At 36.3% G+C, this 21,465-nt stretch overlaps 1 protein-coding gene across 2 annotated transcripts in view; it reads right to left on the reverse strand.

The window, feature by feature from the left end:
* The window catches only part of zmat4a (zinc finger, matrin-type 4a), a 114,386-nt gene that overhangs the window by 51,910 nt on the left and 41,011 nt on the right, over nucleotides 1-21,465 (reverse strand). For both annotated transcript variants that reach the window (XM_067407321.1, XM_067407319.1), the window contains exons 3-4: nucleotides 19,082-19,171; nucleotides 4,042-4,198 (exon numbers count right to left, since the gene is read on the reverse strand). In XM_067407321.1, coding sequence (XP_067263422.1) covers nucleotides 4,042-4,198; nucleotides 19,082-19,171 — 247 coding nt within the window. The remainder of the gene's footprint in view (nucleotides 1-4,041; nucleotides 4,199-19,081; nucleotides 19,172-21,465) is intronic.

The following is a 21,465-nucleotide window of genomic DNA, read 5'->3' on the forward strand; positions in this document are numbered from 1 at the left end:
AAGAGACAGAATGTTTTGTGTTATTGGCTGATACCCGGCTGAAACAACAGTGTTTCCCAGGAGATGAGCTTGGCTCAGGTCAGTGGCTTCACTCAGCTATGTCACATTCTGTTATGCAGAAATCAATAAGGGTTGCCTGTTAACGGCCTGGTTTTATTTCACTCAGAGCCACACAAGATCCAAACCCATCACACAACACATGTTCAGTACTTCCTAAAAGTAGTGTCGTCACTATACCAAAAATATGACTTTGATACAACACCTGACTAAAATACCTTAATACCGATACTGAATCAATACTATGGCAACAATAAAAAAAAATAAAAAAAAACACAATGGCTCCAAATGCTAATCCATCTGAAAGCACTGCGAGTTTGAGTCGCTTATAATGTACATTTGAAAAGGCAACACGAGTCAGACATCTTTCCAGACATGAGAAGCATTTATTAACATCTTGTCCAACAAAAGACAACATTCAATAACATGTTTTTACTCCAAACTCACTTCATAACGACAGTTGAGCATCCTTCAGTGAGACGATATGGCTTCTTATACAGAATAAGGCAGTCGTATGTTTATTAGTATTTATATGTCTATTAGTATTTATTCAGATACAGTAGCTGTGTCTGAAACCGCTCCCTATCCACTATATAGTCCACTATATCGGGTGTCGGCCATTTTGTAGTGGTGTCCGAATTCTGAGTGAACGACTTCATTCCCTACATTCGTTCACTACTTTATACCCACAATTCTCTCTGATTTCGAGTGTACATTCGATGTACACTTGCTGAAGCACTATTTCCCAAAATCCAAATTTTTTTAACCTTTTTATTTTATTTTTTATGAATCAATACTTGAATAAAACCTACTAAAATGTAGGGGGACATTATTATATAGATGAATAAAAAAAAATGAAATTATATTAATAAAAATATTATTTTTATTATTAAAATATTATGTAGGCATTAAATCAATTTAATGTGTTTTTACTAACAGCAGTGTTTTAATAATTTGTGGCACTGTTAACTCATTAAACTTTAAAAGATGATAATTTAGTGGATGATTTAAAAAAAATCGTTAATCATAGGTAGCGTATTCAAATCATAACGGTCGCCTGAGGGCGCTCAAAGACCACGTCATCTGTGAGCGTGAGCGTTTCTAACAACTTTATTAAAAAGGATAAATACATGAAATTATATACACTTGTTAATGTGTTTATTTTTGTTTGCAGTATTTTATAGTATTAAATGATTATGAACACATTATGACAAAAAATATACATCGATTAAACTACAAAGCTGGCACAGAGGCATGTATGATTACAAAATAAAGTCATTATGATTGTTATTGTTATTAACATTGTTTTATAATGTAAATAACATGTAGGATAAAATAGTTTTATCGTGTGTCGAGCCGTTTCTGAGACAGATATCTCTCACAGTGTATACGTCAGCGTCCGAATTCACTCACTTCATTTCGTTCACTCCATACAGATATAGTGCACTCAAATGCCATACACTATATAGGGATTAGTGAATGAGTGAACGAGTGAGTGGTTTCGGACACAGCTAGTGATATGACGCATGTTTTTTTCTTCTGCGGCAGGGTATATTTGCAGTTTCTACGCAAGAGCACCCTCTATCTTTTAGATGGAGAAGCATTTACTACTAATCACAGAGCCGTACAGCTCTGACAAGCTGTGCATAAAATAATCGCAGCCTTTGCCAAAACGTGTGTGGTTTAATCGTGATAAATCGTGCAGCCCTACCTTACAGAGGTATTTGCAACAATCAAGTTATAAATCATGTTAACATTCGCTAACCTTTCACAGTTCTGAATCAAGTGGGTTATTATTAAGGCCAGGTTGGTTCAGATCAAATGAAATTAGTACTCTCCTTTGAAAAGTAGGTTTAAAAACATTCTGAACTATAATGATTAAGATGTGTACTCAAGGTGTATAGAAAATATTTTATTACTTTATACTTGACAGTAACCTTTTTAGAATAATTAAATAAAAATTTATATTGAAAATGGTCTAAACTTTTTCAGAAATTAAAACAGCATGAATACAAAGATTACGGTAACACTTTACAACTTTACAAGGTTAATTTGTTAACATTAGTTAATGTATTAACTAACATGAACTAACCATGAGTATGAACTAACCATGAGTAATACATTTGTTACTGTATTTGTTAATCTTCATTAACATTAGTTAATAAAAATACAGCTATTCATAGTTTGTTCAGGTTACTTCACAGTGCATTAATTAATGTTAACAAATACAACCCTTGATTTTAATAATGTATTAGTAAATGTTGAAATTAATATTAGCAAAGATTAATAAATGCTAATAAGTGAGGTTCATTATTAGTTCATGTTAACTAATGAACCTTATTGTAAAGTGTTACCAAGATTACATTTCTAAGAATTTCACGCTTGTGTTTAGAACTATATACAGTTTTTGGTTACTGTGAACAAATTTTGAAGCAACACTGCAACATGATTACAGTTTGTCTCCAGATTGTCAAGGCACTGAAAAAAAGCTTACTGAGTTTAAAGAGAACTCCTCTCTGCTCAGTTAAGCTGGGTCTGAGCTAGTCTGTCTCAGTATGCCACATGTCAGAGGGATTGATGGTCTGCCTCAATCCCCTCAGAGTGGGACACAAGCCTCGTCTGTCTCTAGCCATCAGACGCAGATGGCACAGCTAATGATGGCATCAGTCAGTGACAGGAAACATGGGAGGAACAAGCAGAGAGAGAGAGCGCGCAAAGGAAAAAACTAGACTACAGTGGCAATTCATTTTAAGCCAGATATGCTACATAGCCTTGCATTCAAAATCAGACTGTGAAAAAAAAGGAATCTCTACATTTTAAATTAACACGGCACACAAGACCATTAAACAATAATACGCACCATTAGGGTTGATAAGTTATGGATACATCTGCAATCTGTCATTATTGCAAAATTAACCAATTCAGGGGTGATAATAATTATAATAATTATAATTATTAAAATAATAATAATAATAATAATAGTAATAATTCCACTAACTGCACAGACAATAAATGGGTATGAAATTTCTGAGACCACATGAGTCCTGATCAACCTGTCAGTTTTTATTCAGTGCAAAGATTTCCCAAATGAGTGGTCAGATTTTCCCAGGTGTTGTGTTGCTATTGACAACAGCAATGACCAATCAGAATCAAGCATCTCAGAGAATGCACAGTGGCTTTTATCACCCAGTCTGCCTCGTATGCCCAATAGATTACATCAGTTTGATTCACACAGTGGACAGGATGTGGCTCCATCTCAAGCGTTAGAATTGTGTAATTGATCCTAAACACTGGATGTGATGTGGTGGGCCTCCTAACTATGCCATATGTGGCGCAGCTGTCCAGTGAAGAGTGTAATTAATAAACACACTGGGCATTTGGCGGCACAGCCAGTAGGAAAGCTGGTGAGTAATGGATGCTGAACGGAACCAGTGTAGTTTCTCTCTCCATTGGCTGAAATCGAAATGACACACGAAGCCTCTCTCTACTGTACTGTATTTCCTTTGTGTGTCCTCCTACAGGCAGATGATTCCGGAGAGCCCACTGATCCCTGAGTGTTTCCTGCTCATTCTCGGCACAATCATACACTGCTATTGTGCTATAAACAGGTCAGAAACCTAACATGCATAGCATGATAGAAGCATAATGCAAGAATGCACACAGACATAAACACAGATATGCAGACAGTGTGACGACAGTATCCTCAAACACACTGCTTTCAGCTGGCTGCTTCAGTAAAGCTCCTTTTATAAAGCCTCAGACAGACACATATATACTCTTCCTCCTTATTTTTAGGTCAATTACCCCTGTAGGCAAGTAGGCGGTGAGCACTGATGTGCAGTGCAAGGCTGAGAGTGTCCGGCTCTTTCAAATGGCTGCTCTGATCCTCCAGCCACACGCAGTCTTCTCCGACTGATCTCCTCATATAAACACCCTCCCAAAGAACTTTTAAGTGCTATGTGTGTGTGAGTGCATTACATTTACCTTTGGCTGTTATGGTAGGCTGTTCGCCCAGCAGAAGTTTGAGCCTTTTAGCATGGATCTTGCCTTGGTAATGAGACTGCGCTACCACCGCTGAAGTAAAGGACATGTTACATAGCGTACAGCACTTGTTCTTATCCACATCTCCCTCCTCACTGCCCTGCAACACATCAGACACATTTAAAACAGTCAGAAGGTCAGAAAGAGCATGGGCATGGGGTTGAAAGAGGAAATCAAGAGCTTAGTACAACATTTCTCACAGCAGAATTTTCTCCTCCTTACCCCAGAGGTCAAACCCCCCCCCCAGCAACACTTGAGGGTAAATGAGCTGCAAATATAACAGGGTGAAGAATGAAAGCAGGAGGGGGCAAATGTTTTGGCTACTTTGGAATTGCTTATGTGGTTCCTGGTGGGATGCAAATGGAGGTGATTTTACAGTAATGGGGCCAGTTTGATTGAACAATCATATGAAGAACTTGAAGACCTCACCCACTGCCTGCAGTAAGATCTATTACACATTTTACACCAAATAGAAGATGTGAAATCTGTGAAGCCATTTCATGACTGAGTTCATTTTCCCAGTGGTACATTCATTCATTAGTATGTGCTTGGGATGGAGATCCAGTAGAATTCACTTTTAGTGATGCACCGTTTCTGGCCTATACCAAAAAGTCAGCAATTACTCAATAGTAAATATGAAAACTCTATACAGTTTTCTCTACAAAAATAAATAAATACATAAACAATAGAAATAAAGCTTTTAAATGCTAATTTTAACTGCTAATTTAGGCATTACAAGATTATAAAATACAGTATAAAAAATGAATATTCATGTTGAGATTGATTAAATATTACACATAATTTAAGAAGTAAAGTTTATTGAGCAACAATCAGCATATTATTACTACAGTTACACATATTATTACACTGATTTCTATTAGACTGATCAATGACTAATGACTGGTGAAAATTCAGCTTTGATTAAATTTGCTACACTACTATTTAAAATTTTGCGGTAAGTAGGTTTTAAAATATTATTATTTTTTATTATTATTAATCGTTTGCATTAAATTGTTTAAAAGTGACAGTAAAGACATTGATAAATTATACAAAAAACTTCTATTTCAAATAAATGCTGTTCTTTTAAACTTTCTAGTCATCAAAGAGGCTTGAAAAAAATTATCACAGTTCCCACATAAATATCAAGCAGCAAAAACAATATTAATATTTAAGCACCAATAATAACTGAGCATCAAATCAAAATGATTTCTGAAAGACTTCTGACTTCTTTAAAAATTGAAACAAAAAATCTTATATTATATATATATATATATATATATATATATATATATATATATATATATATATATATATATATATATATATATATATATATATATATATACACACACATGTATATTATCAGATGATAAATGACACGCTACCAATATATTGTGTATCCCTTATCACTTCACAAACTAACTTATGCCCTCCACCCCTGACGGATATCCACACTAGTATATGGAATGGCTCAAACGTCCCAACAATAGAATTGAGACCAAACCTGATGTGATGTCCTTTGTGTGTGTGTGTGTCATTCCTACATTCTCTCTACTCTTCTCTTCTGTTCCTTTCCCTAAAATATTGTAATTTTGTAAAGCTTCCATTGTGAACTTTGCTAGTCTTTGGCCTTGTTAGATGTTCCTTACAGGCGTTGTAGCTGTTAACTGTAATTACAGGGAGAGACTTTATATTGATAGTAATCAAAAACAATGGTTGCCCTACAGCTCTGTTTCCAGCTCTATGAATAAAACAAGGAGATTATTTGCATAAATTTTCCAGCAATTTTGTTCCATTGCCACATGGAGCCTTGGACTATAGGAAGGGTAAACTGGTGTGACACATGTGTAGTGAAAACAGGCTTAGGTTGTGCTTGGAGGCATTCTTACACAAGCATGCAAACACACAAACTCACTCTGTCTGAGCAGGAAACACATCCACCTAAAACCTCCTGAACAGACTGCATTTAGAACTGTATACTTGATAATCTAAAGTACGTGAAAAGAAAGAATGAGACAGGAATATGTATAAAGGAGTATTTTCTATATGCATGCAGATACAGTATATCACATTACCAGACATTCTACGTCTGTAATTACTTAACCATGAGGAACAACTTTCTTGGTTCCAGTTTCACTTGAAAAGAACCAGGCTCACAGGCTCACCATCAATCAAAAATCTTTGAAGCCATTTTTCTCAGTTCCAATGTGGATGTAGTTACTGCATTTTGCCTTTGTAAGTCAGTATTGTTTACTTAATTTAAATTGCTTTTGCATACTGTGTAGCAGGGAAGTACAAACTTAGACTTGAGGTTAGTCTGCAGAAAAGCATTGTCTTCTCTGTTTAAAAGTATCATGGAAGCCAAGCACCATCAGTGCTTATGGAGGGAGCTGAAAATAAATCCAAAACATACAAAAACAGCACTTTTCTAAATGACCTTGCTCTGTGCTCCGGTATGTGCACTGTACATTCAGTATATCCATTTATCCATATATACACCTCAACTGCTCTGAAAAGCAGAATCTCCCACACAAGTACTTGTACAGTGCATTCAGAATGCCGTGGTCTTTGTGCTGCAATGACATTCACCATGTAATACAAAATGAAATCACTTGCAAAATCAAAACATAATGACTCTACATTCAAAGCAAATTTGATAAAGAACACAGGTGTTAATGACTGTCATCTTCAAAGGGGTTGGAAAGTCACCATGTTGCAAATTTGCATTGGCTTAAAGCACTGTAGTTTAATTGTTAAATTACTGTGTATGATTGTTTTAGACATTCTGAAAGTATGACTTTGATACACACAATGCTGCAAATTACCACTGCATAGCAAATTTGCATTTGTTAAGAGTATTTTAATTGCTAAAATAATCTCTGGTAATTTTAGGCATTGTAAAAATATTAAGTTTGAATTTATGCTTCAATTAAAAGGTGCAATAAGTGATTTCTGAGAAACATTGTCGAAAAAAATGCATGAATGTGCAATGCAAGAGTGGATGTCTCTTTATCATAGCAGGAGCGATGCAAAATAATCCTTTGCAAAAAAATAAAGTGAAGATGACAACAAAAGAAGCAGCACACAAGCTCCAGACAAACAATGACACTCAAAACCAGTGTTACTCACGTATGGAGCAGAAACAACACAACCTCAGTATCTGTTTTCAGGCCTTCCTGCTTCGGTCTCTCCAGTGCTGGAAAGCTTTTCTAATATTAACGCGGGTCCTAAAGCACTTGCCTGATCATAACCCTCCTTTTTCCAATGATATTCCTCTGACCTTTTCTCTTTTGTAACGTCTCAGTCATCTCTCTTTCAACAGTCTTTCTTCAAATCTCCCTCTTTCTCCCTCTCTCTCCAACCTCATCATGAGTGGACACACCCCCTACTGCTGATTGGCTACAAGTGTGATGTGGTGCTCAGTCCGATCCACTTTCAACAGCATTCTTCAGAAATCGCTTACTGAACTTTTAATACGTGATTAAAAACTGCTTAATAAAGACTTTACAAAAACAACTTTTAAGTACATTTATTATTTTTTATTTTGAAATGGTTAATTTCAAGATTGTCCACAAAATTCATGTTCAGAGTCAGCATCCTTTCTTAAAGCATTTTCCTGGTTTATTATCAAAAAATCCAATTTTAACTATAAATATTATAACATTTTCTTCCTCTGAATCATCTTCCTTTATCTGCCAATAATACTAATTTAACCTAACAGCCAAAATGCTACTTTGGCATTGAAGGAATTGGAGGCATTATTACACAAGCATGCAAACACACAAACTCACTCTGTCTGAGCAGGAAACACATCAACTCCCAAAGGGTAAAATCAAGTCTTGTATTACACAATTTCATGTTGGCTGTCCTGTTTCACTTGGAAATACATCAATTTATGGAAGCAAACTGTGTCATGTTAAAAATTAATGTTGACTTTGAGATAAATGAAAAATAAATGCATATATCCAAGCATCAAATCCAGAGTCAAAGGCAAAATCCACAAATATGTGTGTGCATGAACAAAATTGATGGTATGTTGAACAGAAAAATGACTTCCAGGAATCTTCTATAGGAAAATGCAACAGAAAACCCCTGACTCAGCTGTATCCCCCCCAGATTTAATATCCAATGTGATTCGTCAGATATGTGCGGCTCACTTATTCTAAAGCCATGTGCAAAGCTGAAGATAATTACATCTGGATATACGTCTACACAGCAATTCACAGCCTGTCACTTAGAAAGACGCATTTCTTCTCAGCAAAACGGATGTGTCCATTTCATTCATGCAATAAAATAATCTTTTTTTATCTGAAAGCAGTAAAATGCACATTTCTGTCAACACAAAACAGTGTCTTCCACAGAGCTTTACTATCATAATAATATTAGTGCAACTTCAATAGCTAAGAAAATAATCAGGGTGTTAAAGGTTTGCATCTTCAGAAGACTGTTACAAGCTCCATTGTCACGCTACCTTCCGTTCTTTGTACATTTTTTTAATGAAAATTTGTAAAATTCTGCAAATTATGTAAAAGTGTAAATTCACTAAATGCTAAGGAATTAGCAAAGAAAAGTAGAAGTTTACTTTTTTTTATCACTATAAAATCTCAATGTTAAAAGTTGAAGGTGTAATGTGTTTTTAATGCCAAAACGCCTGCCATTGGTTGAACCACTTCTTGCAGTCTCGGGCTGATCGGGATTCATCAGCAGAACATTCTTCAGGGGAATCAACAAGCACATGACTTATTGTTGTCCCTACATATTACGTTGGAAAAGGAGAGAATATTTTAAATTACGAAGATCACTTTAACTGAAAATAAACAAACACTGCATTTTAAAGAACTGCAACTATGACCCAAGTAAACAGAATGCATTGTTTTTCTACTCGAGATGAATGCTTGGTAAATGCTTGTTTTCTAATGCAGACCATTTACACTCAAACAATTAAAGGTGCTAAAGAGGATCTTTTTGTCGACTGAGAAACCAAAGACTGTTACTGAGTTTTTGAAATGAGCGCATGCGTAAGAACAACCCCCCTCCTGCTCAGTTTCAAGGGAACGCCTCCCAAAACTCGTGCACGAGTATTGGAATACGAGTGTTTACCACCGGCATTCGCTGTGTCGTGTTCGTGGATTCATTATGTCGGACTCACGGCAGGTAACTCCTAATCTGCAGTTGTTACTCCGGTCTCGGGACAAAAACACTGTATGTGGCGCCTGTTGAGTGTGGAAAGTTACTGGAGCGCACAACCGTGCGCGTCTCTCACAAGGAATGTCATGGCAGTGATTGACAAGCCAGAGGGCCAATCCGCACATGTCTCTCACAAGGAACGTCACGGCAGTGATTGACAAGCCGGAGGGCCAATTGGCTGATGTTTTTAAGGCCCTACCTCGTGCACAGATGATGTATCGTAATATTATTCCTTTCAGTGCACCTAATAAATAGTCTTTTATCAGTTAGTAAAGACAGTTTCAAGCAATATTGCAAAAATGTATAAAACAAAACATCCTCTTTAGCACCTTTAAGCTTCTTTGCATTCAACAATCATCAGCTTCGGCGATGCTAATCTTTTCTGCTTGCATGCATGCCCATGAATACCTTTGCCTACTCTACTCAGTTTAGAGCATTTTTCCATTTCCATTTCATGAGCCAATATTCGGTTATATGATATACGACAATAATGAATATGCATGATATTGTTATCGTAGATGCTTCAAAATATCATGAATAATAATTTATTATGAATTATTCAAATTTTAATAATACATTTTAAGAATACTTTCCCCATCAACCATATAAAATGCATAAAACCACTGTATTCTGCGTCAAAGATGTAAACAAGCACAACGTGCACGAGAAGCAGAGGGCACTGATGGAAGAGCAGAATTACAGCGGTTATCCCGGAAACCCTGTAAATAAAGCATCTGCGCTACTGAACAGTATTTAAAATGCTTCAAACAGCCAGGGTGCAGGATTTTATCTCAGGGTATGCACAGAACTAGCACCCCTCCACCATGTCCCTTTAGGGGCTCTATAGGTTTCGACAACAAAATGTTGTCTTCATGTATATGATCATCAATATTATTATTTAGAAAGCAATATGAAGTTTCGATTCAATTCACTGTATTGGCATTACAAAAAAAAAAAAGTATAGTATAGTATCATATTTCATACTCTTAAATGAACTTCACTTGTACTTCATGCTGTCATTCACTCATTTCTGACAACTGCTGAGAATAAAATCAAACTAGGCATAACCTGACTAAACTGTTGCCTTTCCTCCAGTGGATGCATATTATGTTGGTTCCTGTGCAGATCTTAGTAACCCCTCTTTGCTGTTGCCCACATGCTACAGTAACTCCATTTACTTACTGTATTTCAAGGATCATATTGAGATCATATAACTCAAACTTTGAGATCATAAACTCAAAAGTTCAGAGTTTAAAAGTGGAAATAAGTTTGTTAGTGCTTCATTTGTGCAATAGGCACACATTTCTGCTTTTTGCATATCTCTGCAGTGTCATATAAAGTCAATTCAAAGTGACAAATGACTGCCTATTGCCCAACTAAGCAGAGACAGAACTGTTAAGAGTCTGACAGGGTTCATCAGGGCTGTGATGGAATAATCAGGAAGCCGATAACCATCTGATTGGAACAGCAGAACCAGCCTGTGGGAAAGAGATGCTGAATTTGTAATTGCTGTCCAAATATCAAGAAGAGATAAGGAGATATGATAATGTACACAGAGGATCAGTGAGTCCCAGAAGGAAAGTGTATGTATATACAAATACAAACACTTTGTTATATTTTTATGTATGGCATCTGTATATAACAAATAGTAGCCTACATATATTTATACATTTATTATGTAATATTATATATCTAATATAAAACTGCCTCAAATTATTTGGCTTGAGAGTAATGATGTATTGGTAACAATGTCACAAATAATACACATCACATCACATTTTAAATATACATAGTGCCAACATAAAAACAGCAATACACCTTCAAAACAAAATGCAAAGATGTTTTTACCTTTCACACCTTTCTTTCAAAAGCTAGAGTATATACTATTTTCTTTATGCGTTTTTTGTTAGTTTGTTGTTAGGTGTTTTGATCTGATGCTTAAGCCTGAATGCCGCAAAGAAAAAAAAAAAAAAACCTGAACAATGAAAGACCTAAGTTCAGCAATTGTGTCTGAGGCTCACAGGCAGTAGTTGCTGGTGAAAGCGCTCTGGGGGCTTCATAGAGATTGCTTTAGTGTAAAACCTTTTGAGGTTTAATTCTGTTTACACAGTATATATTGTTCTACAGCTGTGAAGCTATTCCTTCACACTTTCAGAATCCTCAAAACCAAATGCTACAAGAACAATGTGCTTTTAACTAGAGAAGAAATATTCACTATAATGATTATTCACTTATATTTGAAGAGTTTCGTTGCAAAACGAGATAACTCCGTTTTTAACATTTGTCAAAACATGTTTATTATTATGTTATCATGTTATTATTTTGTTTTATGGTGCTACTTAGCTTTTTTAAGTTATGAAGGTTTAAATCAAAACAAACCAACTGCAGTTGAATTGATATTAATTGGAATGCACAACCAAAAAACAAGATTTTTGAAAAATTAAAAAAAAAACGGAGTCATCTCGTTTTGCAAAGAAACTCTTCATTTCTTATCATTTACTACAAATTTCTTCCAGCAAAAATGGAAGAGTGTTCACTTTCAGACAGAACACACACAAAAAAAAAAAGGTCAGAGAACCCATGACTCAGTCTGGTCTGCGTCTCCATGAGAACCGGATGCTATGCCAACCATGGCAAGCAGTGCTGTCAGTTCACATTGCATCAGTCAGGATCCAACAGATACTTAAAATCACTGTATAAAACCATCCCCATATTTGAGACACTTATCTTGTAAGGCCATAAATATATTTATTTCTTACAAATTTATCCCTTAAGGTTCAGGTTCAAACTTGTGTCCTGCACATCAGCATCTCAAGACTAGCCTGTGGCTCTGACAAGGTTAAAGTTTAAATACCATGCCAAGATACTAGAAAACTGATGTACAAGTTACATTTTCATTCACGTCATGTGTAAGCTCAGCAGAACATCAATATCCGCTTGTAAAATCTGAAATCAGATCCGAAAAAAGCAAACAATAAACAGTAACGGTGTGCTGTAGTACTACAGAAAAATCATGATCCTAACATTTATCTTCATAGCGAAATCTCATTTGGCCAGACAGTGACTTATCTTCTTAATCTTAATCATTAAAATATTAGAAAAATATCAAAATATAAAACAATGTGAGCCCAGAAACTAATGTACATGGCCGGACTTACCATTGGGCTTGACTGGGCTGCAGCCCATGGACAACGCCCAATAGGGCTTTATCCGTTTATGTTACTTTGATTTGATCTGTTATATGCAAGTCAGAAATTATTAACTGCATTTCCACTGTCGGGTAAGTGTGAGCAATGGCTATAAACGGGCCAGTCAAGGCTAATAACTTCTGACTGTGAGCTTCGAAGCCATAATCAAACAGTGTAAACTGGTATTCATCATTTCACATAGAAGGACACATGTATTGAATCGTGTCTGCTTCCATTTATTTGTGATGAGATGGCTACTTTAAACAGTTCCATTAAGGATTTTAGCCCAAAAGAGTGCACATTTAGAAAAATATTGATAAATTCTCATATGTTTAAGCCTCATTTATTTGCAGAGAATGATAATTATAATTTATATTAATTTTCCACTAAATTATATGATTTTAAGAGCACACATTCTGTTTTTGCTCCGTCAAAGAAAATACAACAAACACCGGAATCGATGCGTCTCCGAGCAACACTGTGTTTGCGTATTTGAATGAATCAGATGAGTAAATTATTCAATTCTCATTCATAAATACAGTCATTTGCAAGTTTTAGCATTTTAAACAACTGGACTGAATGAAGGATTCATCTCACTCATTAAGACAGTGACCTACTGACGGTTTTATTTACATATTATATAGCTTATTGTTTGATTTTTTTTTTCAATCATTTAATATTGGTACATTAAAAATGTTATATTTAAAACATAAGTCTCTTAACATAATTTATGCAATTATAAATGCTGTGTAAATCCATTCACACCACGTCAGAGCTGCATTAAATTGTACGTGTAAATCCAAAGATGGATTTCATTGATACCGATTTCATTTGTTTGGTAATAGCCATAAAGTGACTTTTTATTATGATTGAATTTATTGATTAAATTTAAGAATCTGACAGAAGAGGACACAGATTTTACAATAAATTTAAAAATAGTGTTCATCTCTGGCTTTATTGCATTAAGTGTTATTTCAGGGTTTTGATCTTCTCTCAACTGAAAGAGTACATCCTGTATTTTATTGTATTATAATGACCATTTAATATTACCTCTAAACTAACTAGGCTATGTTGCATAATAATTGCTAGGAACCTCAAAACATATTTTATATTTGGTGCTACTCCATGATGTTCTTATTGAGGTCATTTGTAGTGTAGTTAGGGCCCCAAACATAATCTCAAGCCCAAGGCCCCCCAGCCCCCACAAGTCCTGCCCTGGTGATGTACAATGCAAGTTTGTAAAAGTTTAGCTTAAAGTTTGGACCAGGAAATAGTATTTGATAAGTCTTGACATAAATCGATAGAGCAGGGTTTCTCAAAATAAAATAGCCAGTGGTCTACAGAAAATTCCTGGATTTTCAACAAAACTTTTGCCTAAAACTATGGCAAGTGAGTCAAATCAGAAAATGTGTTGTTTAACTAAAACTATTAAGAATCCTTTTTGTTAAAATAAAATAAAAGATGCAAACTTAAAGGAAAATTAGACATTATCCATTGGCAAACTAACAGAAATAAGTTTAATTTGATGTACTAAAATTAAATAAAAGCTAAACAGAAATATTAATTTAAAAAGACTAAAAAAAAAAAAAATGACAAAAGCACATCACAAAATTACTAAAACTAATCAAAACTAAAATGAAAATGAAAACTGAAAATACAAAACTTGGAGATAAATCAAAATATTAATAAATAAGAGTATATAAATAATACTAAACACACTGATCAGAAATGATAACTACTGACATTACATAATTTACAACAAGTATAAATGTCTGAATGCAGCAGAAGAGCAGGTCTAAACTTCTTAAAAATCTTATCTGTGCACATATCTCATTAAGTAATTTCATGCAGTAAAAACATAATTCTGTTATTCAGTGTTTTTATAACTTACACATTGTGATTATTGATGCATGGGGAAACCTGACGTGCATCCCTGAACCCTGAGTTCTACCAATACACAAACGGCATAAGAATAAATGTAAACTCAAATGTAAATGTAAACAGGAAACTAAACGGCTATATCAGTCTCATCTCGTCTGGACATTCCACACACAGTCACTGATCTGTCATTAACTGAGAGAAACTAAAACTAGAACAAAAGCTGTAGATCCAAGCTTGAGTTCCAGCTCACTTTCTTGTACTACTCTACTTTCTTTCTGGTCCTCCACGTGCACTTCGTCTGCCTCCTCTCCCCAGGAAACTCGAGCCCCAGCAGGGGGTGATTTAATCACTGCTAATTAAACAGGAGTAAGTATCCAATGGGCTATTCGATCAGTGCAGAAGTTGTCCCAGGCTGCTAATTGTATCCTCCGCCACAGCCCCTGCATAGAGTTACAGTGCTAGAGACTTGGGGAGTGATTTTTAAAGTGTCCTTAGGGGACCATGTAGCTATTAGTAGCTGCTGCCGACAGCTGATTTGTGTTAAGCAGATGGATGTGGTCAGTGATCCCCTGTACGATCTGCTGCCGCTTTATTAGGTGTTGAGAGAGCAAAGGACAGCTTGTTAGAACTTGGCTGCTCAATGACTCTTAATGCAGGTGGAATTTGCTTCTCCACACTGGTCAAGGACCAGTTTACTTTCACACAAACCTATGCTCTGAGAAAAGAGTGGGGAGAAAAAAAAAACAACCTAAAAGAAAATGCAGGTAGCACTTTGTGTCTAGCACTGACTGACTGACAGGTACATTTGGACTGGTTGACAAAATAATTAAATTAAGTTAATTATTAACATTTCAACGTTACAGTTAACATTTAAACTGTAGAAAAGTTATTGCGTGTTTGTGGGAAAAACATACACATCATTGTAATGATGAGATGAAGAAAATCACTAGATCTAAGCCTTTTCTGAACAAGTAAAACTGCTGGCACAAAACTTTCACCATTTTTTTCTTGCTGCAGAGTCAAAAACATTACAACAATATCTGAGAGCAGCATAAACACAACAGTAGCCATGTAAAGTTCATTGATCTATAAATATCAGAAAGGGCAATGTAGTGGAAAAATAATTGCTTTCAGTTCCACTCTACTCCCTCAGTCCCACTGTGAAAAGTGCTGATTTTGACTGAACGCCTTCCGACTCCTGGAGTTTTCACGTTTTTAGGTTAATGACAGGGAAAAGGTAATCACAAAAAAATTCCACATCTTGCACTATTTTTATATTGATTTTCAGAAGTACATTAACTGATAAGTGATAAGAGAGTGTAAGAGGATTAACTCAATATTTAAGTGGGAAAAAAATGTAATGTTTAGGATAAGTTAATTAACTCAAACTAAGGTTTAAATTAACAGTTCACTCTCCCCCTCTCCCCACAAAATGTAAACGTATCATAAAAGTGGTTTATATGACTCACATGCTACAGTATATTTCAAGTCTTCTGGAGTCATATGTGACCCATGCTGGCAAAATGAGTCACAATGAGCAAATCTTCAAAAAAATAGTTATTCTTACAACCTCTAAGAAAAAACCTTCAAAATTATGTATAATTTGTTGGAATCTGGAAAAATGACTGAGCTACACCTGTTTGAAGTCCGTAGTCAATTTTGAGAAAAAAAATCGAGTTTTCTGAAGATTCCAAAACAAAATTCTTAACAACCATACCTTAAAATCCCTGGTAATAACACCTAATGGCACACACCTCGTCAAAACCAAATATCTATAGGAAAATATATATATTCATTTTTTATTTTTTTAAATTGTACTTCAATATTTTGAAGTACTGTAATTCTGTTTATATAAATCGGGATAGGGCGCTGTCTGAGGCGTCTTTGTGCGCTTCTGATCTGTCAGTGAGCGTGAGTAAGATCGATTTGTTTACATCAGCACGAATTTGAAAATCACATTTAATCATTTCAAACTCGGGCCATCAAAAATTCGTTATGAATATTCACAAAGTTGGAATGTTGTGCTTTAAAACGATACCAAACTTGGACTAATGAGGAAGTTGCAGAGGGGAAGCACGAGTGGTAAAGCAAGCAGAGAAAAACTGCATTTTTTAAATGGACAAAGGAAAGGTACTACTCTCAAAAACAAAACACAAAAAAAACAAACATACAAATAAAGATACTTTTAGATGTTATACCTTTAGATGTTATAAATGCTATTTGAAGCACTTGGATCACTAGATGAGGGATTAATGATCTCGTTTTTGTGAAAACCTCAAATTCGACCAAAATCGATATTTTTGACTCGTTTTTTTTTTCAGCTCGGGTCACATATGATTTGTTTGAAAAAACAAAACGAAACCTGGCTCATTTGGAGCCATTGCTTTTGTAACCTGGAGAATATTTCTTTCTTAGCTCAGTTTTGTTTGGGCATACAATACACCAGCAATCACGCTCAAATTCGCACCAAAATAATCAGTACGAGATCAGCTGAACAAGGAGGTCTTGCCCTGATTAAAAACGACCTCTGGAGCAGTTCGCTTGTGGTGAGAGAGAAATCCAACCCAATGATCCAACAAACCAAGCTATCTCATAATTCATTATGGAAAATGTAAGCTTAAGCGTAAGTTCTGCCGAGAAGACTCTAATGTTATGTCATTCATTAGATCAGATCTAACCAATCATTATTGAACACTTGGTATAAAGCATCGGCACTTACACTTATCTGAGTTTGCAGATGCTGACGCCAATCTCCACCTCCATCCCCCCCACCACCACCAGGATGGTCCCTATCCATATTCATGTGGGGGGTCGGCTTCGCCCCTGCCTTCATTCCGGGCAGGATATGCCGAGCCTACAACCATTTGGATGCGTGCTACGGATGGGGCCTACTTTATCTCGTTGTATAACTTTCTGGTTGTTAATAAATTGTGTTAAAATATTTATGTTATTTTGCCTCCTGAGTCTTTCTGTTAGAAATGTGTTACATAAAAAGCAGCAATGTCTTATTCTGTGGGTGAACACATTAATTATCGCAGTTCAAAACTAAAGAGCCTCCTCATCTTAAGATATAATCTACAGGTCTGACAACGCTCTAACTTAGTCTCTTAAATGTCTTAGTATTTTTTTTATTATTATTATTTTTGAACTGGCTCTTTTTTCCCCTCAGAAAAAAATTCAGGTTTTGGCCTATGATTTGTATTCAATGACAAGACATGTCCATATTTCTACCTCATTAACATTAGCTTCAGTGGGTAATGGCTCATTAAAATTTGCTGTCCAAGTTGCACAAAGTCTAGTTTGTGTGCAGAGCCTATTGACACATGACATAGATCGATGACTATTTGAATGTCTTTTCGTTATTACTATTGATTCAAGCTGAGTGTTAAAGTTCAGTTGAAAAAGCAGCACATGGTCTTTCGAAATCTGGCCACTGAAATTCCCTACACAATCGTATACTAATCACCTTCATTACTGCTGTGAGTAAGTGCAGTTCTCTGCCAGTGTCTTCACTTCAATACCTTGTCTAATGATGTATACAATTACTATGGCCATATAGGAATATCAATAAAACATACAGTATACAGCGCTCAATATCATTTAATTCTAACTGCATCCCATAGCCGGTGGGTATGAGATTTTGCAATCTCTGACTCTCACATAAACATTTAGATGTGCATTTGGCCTCCTGTTGTGAGAGCTTTGTCGATTTGTTTGGAGGCAGTCTGAAGAACATGTAACATCTGCAAAAACCACAGGAATCATAGACTTTCTCTACACAGCAGAGAGTGCAAAAAGGCTGATCCCAGCAACATTCACACAACCTTATGTTTGTGAACCCCTTTTGTTGTGTAAATAGCCCATCAAACATGGTAATAAAGCAGAAGCTTGCTTTGTCTTACTGGGAGAAAAACAGCAGACTGACTATCATCTCAGCGAGACTCATCGCCGAAAATGGCTGAAGTTCAGAGTGGAGTTAGACTTGAATTGAACTTGTTTTATTTGTTTCTTGAACATAACTTGCCCTCGTTCAAAATCTGCTGGTCAAAATCACCTCCACTCTTTTGTGTTTACTCTTGTGTACCGAACGTTCATTTTTTTGTGCTTCCTTGTCATTTGTGCATCATCTGCTCTTTATTTTTCTTGAAGCATTATTTTGTTGTGTGTCAGCTATGATAAACAGACATCCACTCTCGCATTGTGTGTGTAACAGTGGCCAGATAATGAGAGTTGTGCACTGCAAACTGACGACCGCTAGAGAATACGGTGTTTGGCATCATTGTTAGAGCACTCGACTCACCTGCCAGCAGCGATCGGTGTTCAAGACCGACTCGGAGCAGGGTGGTTAGGATTGGAGGGTGAGTTTTGGAGGCGAAGCAATGAAGAGAGGGGTGGGTTTGTTTGGGTTGACTTAAATTATCAACAATGTCCAACAGCGTTTTTGAAAAAAAACCCCACCTTTAACAGCAGCCAAACGGTCCACAGATGCAGTGTGCTTCATTGTAATTCAAATTTATTTACTTTGATTTCAAAAGGTATTTGCATCATAACTATACAAGAAAACTTGAGTCTATTAAATTAAATGTTTGAATGTGTGCACAAAATGAAGTGTTTTTTTAATGGCTGGGGTTTATGAAGCACATTACTGGTTGGCTGTGGAAAGCAATGGCTGGAAATGCTCATAAAAAAAATAAAAAATAAAAAAAAGAATAGGATGAAATACTCACATCATCTGTTCTAAGCTTCTTAGCTGGACATCCCCCATCTACTGGATGCAACATGTAATACAGACGCACTTTGTTTGCATGTTTCCGGCTCTGAAAGAGAGGGAATGTGTGTTTAAATGTGTTTATTATTTTTGTACACAATCAGATTATTCTACAATCACAGTATTGTAAGAGAATGACATGGCTGAATTAAATAAAAGTGAAAGATCAGTGCCTTTATTAGCCTAATAAGTTTTTATATTTCATGGTTCACCTATCTGAGTTCACACTCCTTGGACAGACTAGAAAATGTATGAATTGTGAAGTATAAAAATTACCATAGAAGAGAGCACTGGAGCAGACACTGAGTGAGAAGTGATTGGCAGAGCCCATCTTATGCACTGGCCAATAAATAATTACTGAGGTTGGCGTTAAGTGAGTGTGGAGCCACGAATCACAAACCCATCAATTACTTGGGTTTGACAGCACAGCTTTCAGAGAGTGGGCCAAATCAATTCACTGCTCAGTTTACCTGAAAATGATGTTGTTTGACAAGAGGGTAATTGAACTTCATCCTCAACACAAAAGGCAAGAGGCAAAGTGTGGAAATGAAGGACAGAGAGTGGCACTGGAATAATCTGAATTGAAAGCCACTCATTTCCTCTTAAAGAAGTAAAAGATTACCTGTCTGCTTTTCTTAGTCTTAAAAAAAATGACACATGGACCTGGACGAAACAGATCTGACTGATCACAGATGAATGTGATTAAAAATATATGTCACCTTGTGTTTGAAGATTGCATGAGAGTCTTTTTAGGCTTATGAGTCTTATTCTTATTTTCCTATTTCTCCCCTCAAGAGAGTAAATATGAAAAAAGACATGGAGAGATCGAAAGAGACAGATGGAACTCAGAGTTATTGAGAATGATGCTGCTTCAGCACCTGGAGCGTGTGCAAACACAGACATACATATTTCTCTTCAACCTCTTCTACAACAATTCTATCCATAATTTCCTCTCAGTTTCCCATAACACCAGCAAACAATAAATATACACTTTGCCTGTCAGTGTTTAATAGTCAGGCGCTATCAATTGATTTTTTGGGCGGGAGAAAACCCTTTTAAAAAAAGTGTGTGTGTGTTCTGCTTAGTATTGATCAAAAGTGACAGTAAAGAAATTTACAATGTTACAAAAAATAATAATAATAATAATTATATTTCAAATAAGAGCTTTTCTTTTCAGCTTTCTATTTATCAGAGAAACCTGAAAGGCACAAATGTTTTCTACAGAGCCCCTAAAGTGACATGGTGATGGAAAAAATATTCATGAGATGGGATGAATAAATACACAATTTTGCCAAATGTTTTGGCACGCCTGCCTTTACGTGCACATGAACTTTAATGACATCCCATTCTTAATTATGGATTATTATGGAGTTGGCCCACCCTTTGCATCTATTACAGCTTCAACTCTTTTGGGAAGGCTTTCCACAAGGTTTAGGTGTTTATGGGAATATTTGACCATTCTTCTTGAAGCGCATTTTTGAGGTCAGGCACTGATGTTGGCGAGAAGGCCTGGTTCACAGTCTCCGCTCTAATTCATCCCAAAGGTGTTCTGCCGGGTTGAGGACAGGACTCTGTGCAGGCCAGTCAAGTTCCTCCACACTAGAGGTCTACAAAGAAGACCCGAGACCCAAGGACCCGGGACCCGACCCGGGACCCGTACGGGTTCGGGACTATATTTTAAATGGTAAGCCGGATCCGGGTCGGGTCCTAATCTATTACTTCAGTTCCCGGGTCTGATTAACATTGTGTGTATACCCGAGCCGATTTGATTCGGAGATGACCCGTCCGTGTTGGGAGTCAGTCAGCGCTGTGCGTGTTTTGTAACTTGCAAAGTATGAGCCAGGAAATAAGGTGAAAAAACACGAGTGACACCAGCCATCAGAAGCAGAGCGGGCGGAGTTAATGCAAGCAAACGGTGATCATTGAGTTTTACTATTCCTATCGTGTGCAACAGTAATGCAAACAAAATTCAAATCTCAAGAACTGCTTGTAGCCTTGCACATTCGCATTTAAATAACATAGCCTATTTCAAATCATTAACAAAATATGAACTATCACATGAATGTCGAATCTGTGACGCTTAAAGCTTATGTTTCAGGTTGCTCCAGCTAACGTGCATGTCTCATGCGAGCGCATTTTCTTTCTCCTGTTTTTATAATAACATTATGCCGTCTTGTTATATATAAAAGTTTTGGTCAGACTCGGCTCAGAAAGCACAGAAATGACCGCAAATAAGTATGCTAACGTCAGCGGCCATGTCACTGAACAAGCAATCGTTATTGTAGTTCAAAAGGGCAAACAGTCAAAGTTATTTTATTATGTGAGTTGACTCGAGTCTCTAGA

Source organism: Chanodichthys erythropterus, chromosome 13, assembly GCF_024489055.1.
Source record: "Chanodichthys erythropterus isolate Z2021 chromosome 13, ASM2448905v1, whole genome shotgun sequence".
Lineage (NCBI taxonomy): Eukaryota > Metazoa > Chordata > Actinopteri > Cypriniformes > Xenocyprididae > Chanodichthys > Chanodichthys erythropterus.